The sequence below is a fragment of the Mustela putorius genome, unplaced genomic scaffold (assembly GCF_011764305.1).
Source record: "Mustela putorius furo isolate JIRA1106 unplaced genomic scaffold, ASM1176430v1.1 tig00000139_pilon_pilon_pilon, whole genome shotgun sequence".
In the NCBI taxonomy this organism is placed as follows: domain Eukaryota; kingdom Metazoa; phylum Chordata; class Mammalia; order Carnivora; family Mustelidae; genus Mustela; species Mustela putorius.
Window position 1 is genome coordinate 3,429,958 of NW_025421293.1, and position 11,195 is coordinate 3,441,152.

General features: G+C 60.3%; 1 protein-coding gene across 7 annotated transcripts in view; it reads right to left on the bottom strand.

Annotated features, from left to right (window-relative positions):
- AUTS2 (activator of transcription and developmental regulator AUTS2) overlaps positions 1-7,215 on the bottom strand; it is a 1,068,100-nt gene extending 1,060,885 nt beyond the window's left edge. For 4 of the 7 annotated variants that reach the window (XM_045075215.1, XM_045075218.1, XM_045075217.1 and 1 more), the window contains exon 1: positions 6,248-7,214. In XM_045075215.1, coding sequence (XP_044931150.1) covers positions 6,248-6,556 — 309 coding nt within the window. In that variant the 5' untranslated portion in view covers positions 6,557-7,214. Of the gene's footprint in view, positions 1-6,247 lie in introns of all 7 variants that reach the window. The other 3 variants (XM_045075220.1, XM_045075219.1, XM_045075216.1) reach the window with 2 other exon arrangements.
- Positions 7,216-11,195: the final 3,980 nt, after the last annotated feature.

Consider the following 11,195-nt stretch of genomic DNA (forward strand, 5'->3'; position numbering starts at 1 on the left):
CAGCGAAGGAGTCAGTCTCAACGAGTAACACAGATCACACGGAGCCATCCTGTCACCATCTGCAACCTCATCTCTCATAAACACACCTGAACTGAGGTTCTGCCTCGTCCAAAGACTCAGTTTCACCACCTGCAGCAAAAGGCCTCGATGCATAGCCAAGAGCGATTCCCACTCTTCCTTTTACGAACACTTCCTCGCCACTCAGAAACCCTCAGATCCTAGGGCTACGCGTACTTTCAGAAGTGAAACGCTGGAAGTGACCCATGGACTCCGCAGTGCCATCCCAAACTTCCTAAGATAGAAAGTGGAAAAACGCACCAAAAACATTGCTCTACAGCTGTCCCTGGCCGTGCAACAGCAGAAGGGCTCTGACCACCTCATTCACAAGTGAGCAAAAGGCAAATAATTTGAAACCTTTATTTTAACGTCACTGTCAACCTCCTTTGTCATCCCACCGTCTTTGCCAGCTTGCTAAAAGCAGCCGTACAGGAAGCCAGAAGGGACCAAGAGAAAATAAAACACACTGGCCGGAGGGCAGCTTGGTGGCATCAGAGCTACTGCGTCGGGTCTGCTATTAATGAGAGTCCCTCAGCGACACTCAGCTCACGGTGGGGCTGCTAACAATCAATGAAAGAACGGGCACCAGGCAGGACAGGGGAGCAGGAGACATGCCGGACTAGTCGTCACTACTTACCCCCCCTCCCCTCCCCTTAGCGCCCACTTACGCAGCATCCTGCACTCCAACCCCAAACTTCTGTGCCCGACCGCCCAGCACCAGCCCACTGACCCTAGACACCAAGTTCCAAGATCTGGAAGGGTCCCTGGAGACCTTTCCCGGCATTCCCCAGACTGGATTACGGATTACCACGCCAAGAACAGGAGTGCCCTGTGGTCCAATAAGTTTAGGAATAAGGCACATAGCACCGCCTTCTCTGATATTCAAAACTCACGTCTGCATAATAAAAAGACTTAATTCTGGCAGAACAAGACACCCATTTAATTTTGTCTTCCCCCTCAAGTTCCAAAACTACTTGAGGACAGATCACATTTTTTTGATCTGGAACACAACTTAGGAACATCCAGCAGAGCTAGCTAGCTTCCCTTCCATCTTGAGCACCTTTGTTCTAAAATTAGTCTAAACCTCTCAATAAAGGGATGAAGAAAATTGCGCTTTTGGAAAGTCATCTCCTCAAGTTGTCAACTCGCTCGGAGGGCCAAGCCTGGAACATGGGTCTGCACAGGTGTCCGCGTACACAATTCTGTTAACTCGTTTCTACCAGCCCTCCCTTGCCCCCAAGCCCTGATCAGTTGGTTAGCACCTTCTCAACCCTCACGGTTCTGTGCTTCCTCAGGATCCCCCCGCGCCCCGTCTATCCAAACCTCTTCAACGTCCGAGGCCCCCCCTTCACTCAGAAGCCCTCCCAAGCGCTCCACGGATCTCACTACTCCTTCTCTGAAGGCTCCCTGCACTTACTAGACATTCGAGCTCCTGCTCCAAAATCATTTAATAGGCGCTGGACTTACTTTACCAACTACACACGCCTTCAAGATGCCACATAATTTTAGGTTTCTTTCCACTCTGTCTAGGCACTCCACAAACATGTGCTGATACAAAGAAGGTGACCAGTGTTTTTTAAACAAGCGCAAGTGAGATTCGACCCCAGTAAATTACGGTACGCCGTAAGGACACCAAATCCTGCCCAGCTTATCCATGCTGCCCGACGTGCAGGTAAGCCCTGGAACAACTGGGAAATAAAGACCACACGGAAGTCTCGGTCCGATCCTCCAACCACCAGAAAGAAGTCTTCCTTCATTTCCACAAGCCTGCAAAGCTCCAACTGGCTTCCTGTCTACTACTCCCACCAACTCGATCTCTGCCTCCCTCGGGCCCTCTAACAGAGGAGGCTACCCTTAAAACCCAGCGCGGAGCAGGAAGGGGAAATGATGGATTCGCAAAGTGAAATTTTCAGCCATGGTGTTCCTGTGTCTTCCTCATCAAGACTACGCAGAAAGGCACCCAAATGAGAACAGAAAGGCAGTATTATCTGGCACATCAGGGTACAAACAGTACTAGAACCCTAAGATTCCCATTTATACTTCACTGGCTGGAAGGCATTAAAAAAAACAAAAAAAAAAAAAACGAGGCCCACGGTCTCTGGGGACACTCGCTCTCGTCCTACCTTTCAAAGCATATTCAAACAAACAGTATCTTAGCCAAACGGTAAATGTGCTTCTCAAACGCGTAATGAAAAGAACACCACGTTCAACTTTAGCCTCCTCACCTACCCTCTCATCCCCTCTCCTGAGACTCTTCACAATCATCTACTTGAACTTCAGGGCACAATTACTTGAGACAAGTGTCCCTGCAGAATATGAAACTACCTCAGCCAGTTTCCCTGCCTCTAAAGCGTGGGACTTCTCCAACCACTCCTCCAGCTTTGATCATCTTAAATAAAAACCAAACGATACTGAAAATAATCAACTTAAAAAGGCAGGTTCTCGCTGGGCAAGGTTCTTGCTTTTACCGCAGTATTAGTGGAACCACAGTTTTTATCAGCCCACGTCACCACGACCTAGGAGCCCCTTCTTGAAAAGGGGAGTCAAAAGCAGCGACTTGGGACGAAATCATGGGGTCAAACAATGAGTCCATTAACACTCTAAGTGCAGACCTCCAGAGTCTGCCAGCTACTGCTCCGAACCAGCAGAGGCCACGAGCCCAGCTGTGCAAGCCAAGATTTCTGGTTTCTTATCACACCACACTAGCAGCAGCCTTGAGGACACGTGGTGACGACTGACTTCCTTTCTCAACACAAGGCACAAGAACACATTAGGTACTTAGGGTAACTCTTGGCATCTATCATAATTCCTAACATTTATAAGCACTCCATTAACATAGATTTCTGTCCACGTTCATGGTGATAGTTTGGCAAATCTGGACAACTGACAACAGCGAGACACCAGAGGTTCTCATGATCACTACACACACGTCTCCCATCCAACAGGGGCGCAGAGGTCATTAGCAGCACACAGACCCAACTTTTCCCAGCAAACCAGACATACAGGATGATTTTTTATTCCCCACAGTGTGTTTTTTTTTTTTTTTTTTTTTTTTTTTTTTTTTTTTTAAAGATTTTATTTATTCATTTGACAGAGAGAAATCTCAAGTAGATGGAGAGGCAGGCAGAGAGAGAGAGAGGGAGGGAAGCAGGCTCCCTGCTGAGCAGAGAGCCCGACGCGGGACTCGATCCCAGGACCCTGAGATCATGACCTGAGCCGAAGGCAGCGGCTTAACCCACTGAGCCACCCAGGCGCCCCCACAGTGTGTTTTTTAATCTGAAAAGCTTACTCATATTGTTCCTAAAAAGCCAGGCCTCTTCAATGTGAACACTGACAGGACGGCTGAGATTATCGAGGGGTTGCTGTTAATTTATTTAGGTGTGATCACGGTACTGTTGAGTTTCTGGTGGGTTTGCTTTGTGAGCCATTGCCATTTCGAGATACATATAGAAATATTCACTTATTTCTCATATCCGCCTGGGGGGGGGGGAGCCGGTGGGATACGGATGAAACAAGACGAGCCGGGAGCTGGCAGCTGCTGACCCTGCGTGTTGGGAATTTCAGAGTTTATTAAACCGCTGTCTCTACTTTTGTGTGTGTTTAAAATTTTCTGTGAAGTTTTAAGGAAACTTTATAAAAAAGTTAGACCTTTTAGGCCTACCTACAGATACGCAGGTGATATTTAGATATGAAGGTAGCACAGCATTCCGCTAACCAAAGTAACCTGGGTTTTGAATCTGGAAATAGTAGCAGACAAAATAACCACAGCAGGGAAAGGAATGTTATTAACGCTACACTCTGAACGTGTTCTTTTCTAAAAATTGAATGTTTTTTTTTTAAACACCCCAAAAGCCAGAATGGGGCACATTTTGTCTCAAAAGCTAAATGGACAGATGTGTCCCTCTCAACCCCAGTCAAATATCTACTTATCAAAAGTAGAAACAATAAAAAGCCAACTGCGTAAGTCATCATCCACCTCTACTTGGCCTTCCAAGTGTTCACGGGGAACTGCGGGCTCCTCTTACTTACTGACCGCGAGGGGCCACACGGCCGCCCAGAAGCACCAGGCAGAAAGCAGAACCACTTGTAAGCAGCTCGGCAACAGAACGCCCTAAACCAACCACAGACTAGGCAGCATGTCCTATCAGGACACATGCTGCCATTTCCAGTCCTGCTTCAAAGGGAGAAACAGAGAGAGAGACAGAGAGAGAGAGACAGAGAGAGAGGTCCCACCATACGGCACCCTGCACCCTGGCCAAGTTAAAGCCACAGTCAGATTCATCCTGATAAGTGGTGAGCCTCAACATTGAAAATATTCGTGTAAGATCCATTTTAGCCAGTAAACCACGGGTTGCAGAACCCAAGGGTGACGGATCCCATCGCTGACATGAGAACCCACGGCCCGCAGTGCCACCAGCGCCAACTTCCTTTCCTCCCCAGCTGCGGGCCACCGTCCCCCGGGCCACCGTCCACGGGCACCGTCCCCGGCCACCGTCCCTGGCCACCGTCCACGGCCACCGTCCCCCGGGCCACCGTCCACGGCCACCGACCTCGGCCTCCGTCCCCGGCCTCCGCCCCCGGCCACCGTCCCCGGCCACCGTCCACGGCCACCGACCCCGGCCTCCGTCCCCGGCCTCTGTCCCCGGCCTCCGTATCCGGCCACCGTCCCCGGCCACCGTCCCCGGCCTCCGCCCCCGGCCACCGTCCCCGGCCACCGTCCACGGGCCACCGTCCCCGGCCATCCCCACCCGCAGCCCCACCGGGAAGCAGTTCCAGCAGAGGAGGACAGTCCTGACACCAAGGCTTCCGTTGTAAACAACACTTCCACCCGATCGCACAGGGCAGGCCAACCCCGCGGGCTCCCCGGGCGCTTCCAGCCTGTGACATGCGACCTGTCAGTGACAAAGCTCGCGGGCCACGGCTCCCACGACGCCGTCGCGCCGGCCCGAAAACCCCGGGGAGAGGGAAAAGTTTCCTTCCGAAACCGCCGAGCAGCACGTCAGGTGCCCCGACGGCTGGAACCAACTCCGCTCTGGGTTCGGTGCCCAGAAAGGGGACGGAGCGCGCCGCATCTCCCGCCTCCGGTGTGCCCGGTGCGGTGGGGGCGGGGACGGGGGGGCGGGGGCTGCGTCTGCGGAGGCCGGGGCCGGGGCCGGGGGCGGAGGCCAGCCGCGGCCCCGCCACGTAAGTGGGGTCGGCCCGGGCCCCCGGACGGCGGGGCGCGGGGCCGGCAGGACAATGTGATTCGGAAATGCACGGGCAGGTGCCCGAGGAATAAAGACACACGCGCACACACACACACGCACACACACACGCGCACACAAAGCCAATCAGGAAAAGAAAGGGAAACACAGAAAAAGGAGAGGGCAGGGACCGTGCGGCGACGAGCCCTCGACGGCGGCCCGGCTTCCTTCCCCCCCGCCCGCCCCGCCGTACCTTTTTCTGTCCTTTCCCCGAACTGCTCGTGTACACACGCGCGCACACGCACACACACACACACACACACACGCACACACACGCGGGCCCGTGTCTCGCGGAGACGGCCGTTAACCCGTTCGGCGCCGAGCCCCACGGCGCAGGGACGTCCCGGCCTCTCCTCGCCCCTCCCCCTCCTGTCGCCCGGCCCAGAGAAAACGCCCCCTTGCCCAGCTTCACCGAAAAGGAGAAAAAAAAAAAAAAAAAAAACCCAGGAGCAGGGGCGGGGGGCGGCCAAGGAGCCCCCAAGCCCATCGGGCCCAGCCCCGGGGCCGCCGGAGCGGGGAAGGGACGAGCGGGCGGCCGCGCGCGCTCGGACGCCGGGCTGGGCGGAGAGCCCACCCCGAGCCGGGCACCGGCGCCCCGAAGCCGGCCGCACACGGCCCCGGCCGAGCAGCCGTGCCTGGGGAGCGCGAGGAGGCCGGCGCCGGGGCCGAGCCCTCCGCCGAGGGGGCGCATTGTTGGGCCGCCGGGACCCCGGGCCGCCGCGGAGGGGGCGCGGGCGGAAGGCGAGCGAGGACCGGCGACCGGGCGCCCCGGCTCGGCTCGCGCTCCCCTCTTGCGCCCCCGCCCCCCACCCTGAGCCCTCGGCCCAGACAGACAGACGGACAGACAGACGGACGGAGCGGAGCGCGGCGGGGGCGCGGGGCGGCGGGCCGGGCGCCGCCGAGGGGTCGCGCATAAAGGCGGCCCGCGGGGGCGGGGGTCCCCTTACCTCCAGCGCCTCAAAAGTGACAAAGCTGGTCATGGCAAATCCATCGATGATGTCCTCCTCGGCCGACGTGGACTCGCGGCGCTTCCTCCGCGGCGGCCGCGGCCGGGACGGGGCGGAGGACGGGGGCTTCCCATTGTCTTCCTTGTCGGAGCCCGACGACGAGGCGAGCGAGGGCGCCCGGGTCCGGCCCGCCCCGCCGCCGCCCGCCGCGCCGGCCCCCAGCCCGCCCCGGGAGCGCCTCTCCCGGTCTCGCTGCGACCGCGACCGCCGCTTCTTGCGGAGTCCATGGCCCCGCGCCGGGCCCTCCATGGCTCCGCCGCGCCGGGGAGCCCCGCGCTCGCCGCCCGCGCGCCACGGGCTCCGGCCGCGGCCGCCCAGCACAGCGGACCCCGAGCCCTGCCTCGCCCGCCGCGGCGTCCCTCCGCCCCGAGCCGGGCGCGGGGGCGACGGCGGCCGAAAGACGGCGGCGAGGGGAAGAGAGCGAGGAGAAAGGGAAGGGGGAAGGGGCGGGGAGAGGGAGGGGGCGGGCGGGCGAGGGCGAGCGGCGAGCAGCCCGCGTGCGGGGCTCCCCGCGGCCGCGCGGGTCGGAGACGCCCGGCCGCCGCCGAGCGAAGTAATGGCCGCACGCGCGGGGCCGCTCCGGAGGCGGAAAAATAACTCCCGGGCGGGCGATAAATCAGGGTCGCGGGACGCTCGGATCGGGGGCCCTGCCCGCGGCCATGCCCCGCCGCGCGCCCGCCCCCGGGGCACGCCGGCCCCCCGCACCGACAGCGCGGCCCGAAGGTCGCGGGAAAGTGGGGGCCGCGAACTTCCCCGCCCCCCCCGGCCGGGAGCGCCCCCGCCGCCGCCGCCGCGCCGCGAACTCAGTCCCGGGCCCCGGACCTTCAGGGGACGCGGCCGCGGGAGGCCCCGGCTCGCGAGCGCCCGCGGGGGGACCAGACCCCCCGGGGAGGGCACATAACAGGGGAGCGGGCGGCGGGGGCGGGCGACCGCGGAGGGGTGGGGGAGGAGGGCGGCGGGTGCGGGGCAGCGGCGGGGCTCGCCGCTCGGTCCGGGGGGAGGCGCGAGCCGCGGGGGCGGCCCCCGGCGCGGCCCCCCGCCCCCCGCCGCTCAGGAAAATCCGGCCCCGGCCCCGCGGACCCGGTCGCCCGTGCTCGGAGGAGGGAGGGGGCGAGTCCGCCGACGAGCAGAGCAGAAAGGAAGCCCCGGCGGGAGGGACCCCGGGGCGCCGCCGCCGCCGCCGCTCTGCGCCCAGCCCCAGGGCAAGCGCGGCCAGAAGCGCCGGGGACGCCGCTCGCGCCGCCGCCGCTAGCGCTGCCGCCGCCGCCGCCGCGAGAGCCCCGAGCCGGAGGGTGCGCGGCGTGTCCCCGGGCGGCTGCAGCGGGAGCCCGGGCACGGCCCCATCCTCCGCCCGCCCGCCCGCCTCGCTAAGCGCCCGCTCCTCCCCCTCCGCGGCCGGCCCACCGCCGCCGCCGCCGCCTCAGCCCAGCCCCGCGCCCGCCCGCCCGCCCGCACGCGCGCGCGCACGCGCCCCCGCCCTCCCCGCGCCTCGCTCGGCGCGCGCTCCCGCCCCCGCGGCCCCGGCCGGCTGGATCACGTGGCCCGCCGGGCTCCCTCCGCCCCCGCCCCCTCCCCAGTTGTAGAGTGTGTAGAAAGCAAAAGGCTGGGGGCTGGCCGCGCTCGCGGGCCCGGGGCATGCGCGCTGGGGCGGCCGGGCCTGCGCACTGGGGGCGGAGGGGAGCGGGGAGTGGGGACCGCCGGGGGCGGGGGGCGGGGGCGTGGAGGGGCCGCGCGCGTGGGGACGGCTGCGGCCTCGCGGGCTGGGCGCGCGGGGGGGTGGAGGCCGCGGAGATGGCCCGGCCGGCTGCCGCGGGGGCGCGTGCGGGCCCCTGTCCCCGCCCCCTCCGCGCCCCCGCCGCCGCCTCGGGACACTTGTCCCTCGACCCCTCGCGCCAGCGCCGCCGGGGACGCGGGGCCGCCCGCGCGGAGGCTCCCGGAGTGTGCGTCCCGGACCGATGGGGGCGGCGCCGAGGGACTTCGGAGCGGGCACCCGCGGGGGCTTCCCCGGAGGGGGACGCGGCCGCGGGCGACGGAGAGGGGCGCGGGTGCCCGAGGGCGGGCCTCGGCCCCGCTGGGGGACTCGGAGAGGCCCCGCGGACGGACTTGGAAACTTTTCTCCCACGTGGTGGCCCGACGCGTGACCGGGTGACCCCGCGCCGGGTGACCTCTGGGCGCTGCACGCCTTCCAGCGGGGCCCCGGGACGCGCCGGCGGCTTCGGGGCGGGAGGGGCCGCGCCGTGCGCCCCGGGCCGAACTTGAACTCGGCCGGGGGCAGGGGGCGGAGCCGCAGGGGCCGGGACCGCCCCCCGGGCGACCCGCGGGACCCGCCCCGCGCGCCCCTGCGGCCGCCGGCTTCCTCTGCGGGGGCCGGGGCGGGGGTCCCTCTGTTCCCGGCGCTGCCCCCGCCGCGGCGCTGCCGCCGCTGCTCGTGGACCGTCGCGCCCAGAGTGGACCCGCGAGACCGGCCGCTCGGGGTGCGAGAGCTGCGCGGCTTTCGGGGCCCCGGACCGACCCGTGCCACGCGAAAGGCGCCCACAGCCCTTTCTCCGCGGCCTCGCAGCTGCCCGCCCCACCCGGGATCCGGCGCAGAGGGGCTGGGGCGCGTCGCCCCGCACCCCAGGAGCTGCCCCCGGGAGGAAGACCAGGGAACGAGCGGACCCGGTGCAACTGCTCGCGGGGGCCGGTCCCGGACTGGACGCTCTGTACATCGTGCCGCCTCTTGACTCAGTTTCCCCGTTTTATGGGGACTGCCGGACGGAGATGGAAAAGAAAGGGGCGCGACACCCCTGCGTACCCAGGCCTGGGTGATTCCCTAATTCATTTCTTCACTTAACAATGACTAGGGCCTGCTGGGGGCCAGGCACAGTTCTCGGCGCTGGGCACCCGGCGGGACCCAAAGCGGAGAAGGTCCTCCTTGGATCTGGGGTTGAGGCAGGCAGGTCGCCCCCAGCCTGCGCTCTGTGGCCCTGTGATAGTCATTCCCTTAAATCACACTCCAGCACCCCCTTTTCTGGATGTTTGTGACATCAGAGGTGGGGGGTGGGCAGGAGGGGACGATGGTGGGAACGAAGCTCCCGGAGCAGAGGGAGCAACCACCGCACTGTGAAGAAGCTGGGCTTCCTGCCTTCCCGGGGAACCGACCATTTGACCTTAGGCAAGACTCTTAAATGACCCGTTTGATCATCTGGAAATCAAAGAGTTTCGATTCAATGTTCAAAAAGTTTCCTTTCAGGTCTACCACTGGCCTTCTCAAAGGATATCTTTTCAAGTAAATGGTGTGCTTTACTTCTCCGGAAGAGTGACCCATATATGGGATCGTAATCAATTTATTAAGAACGTGGTGCCACCTTCCAAAGCTACCTACTGAGCGGGCGGCCCCCGCAGCAGTTCGCGGACACTGCGCCTCTGGACAGACTGGAACTTGCCTGTTAATCTCTAGGACGCTGTCCCAGCAGCTGCTGAAATCCACGCTAAGTTTATCAAGTTCAGGGCTACCCCAAAAACGCAAGTTCTTTGTCATTGAAAGGAAGGACATCGGTTCATTTTTAGGGTTTATAGGAAAGTGAAAGATGTTTTAAGTACTGATAAGTTTCAGTGAAAACTAAGATCTAACTTCCGGTTACAGTCACTTTTCACAACTTTAGGGGCTGGGTTGAGGAAGGTGTGAAATTGGCAAATATAATAAAAAGTATAATATTAGTGACTTTCCAGAGTAGCCCTTGGCAATGCTGTCTTTAAAGAGTAATGTCTGGTAGGGGAAAAAAAAAATGGATGGTAATGCACTGCGTCCAAGAACCTTGCCTCTGGCAAGAGTAATTTGCAAATGCATTTTGGGATAATGTTTAAATGATTTTTTTTTTCAGGGTCCAAGTGCAATGCTCATTGGAATTGGTAATGCCTTTTGGGTCAGAGTTTCAATTTTCTCCCATCAGAGAATTAAAATTGTTTGTGGATGATGTCGCCCATATCTGTTTCTAATTCTCCATGTCGTCTATGTTGTAAGAGCAACAGGATTAATGTTATAATGATGAATAACCACCATATCATAAGCTAAGTACTTACTGTGTGCCAGGCGCTGTTCTAAGTTATAATATCTCATTTAATCCTCGTGAATTTTGAGAAAAGTTTTATTATACCTATTTTAGAGTTGAGTAAACTGAGGCTTAAGGAGGTTAAGCAAAGGGGCCCCGGGGTAGCTCGGTTAAGTGTCAGACTCTTGATTTCAGCTCGGGTCACTGCCTCAGGGTTTTGAGATGGTTCCCCACGCCTGACTCTGTGCTGAGCGTAGAGCTGTGCTGAAAATTCTCTCTCTCTCCCCCTCCCCCTCGCCCGTCCCCCTCCATCTGGGTACATGCACGCTCTCTCTCTAAAAGAGAAGAAGAACCAAAACATCAAGTGTAGGTAGCATGGCTTTTCATGGTGAGCTTCATTTGGCCTGAGTGACTCGGTAACTTGTTCTTTTCGTGGTTATGCTGAACACCTTTGTCACAATGATCCCTCGAGAAACCAAATGCTGGGGCGCCTGGGTGGCTCAGTGGGTTAAGCCTCTGCCTTTGGCTCAGGTCATGATCTCAGGGTCCTGGGATCGAGCCCCGCGTCGGGCTCTCTGCTCAGTAGGGAGCCTGCTTCCCCCCCCTCTCTCTCTGCCTGCCTCTCTGTCTGGTGATCTCTGTCTGTCAAATAAATAAAATCTTTTAAAAAAAGAAAAAAAGAAACCAAATGCTATGTCTAGGGTAGAACTACTTTGGAAAACTGGCAATATCTACTCAAGTTAAACATAGGAACGCTCCATGGACCACCACGTCCATTCCTAGGAATATACCAACGTCAAATGTGTATCAAAAGATATCTATTGGCAGTAAAATGGGGCAGTGATTGGTGATACATT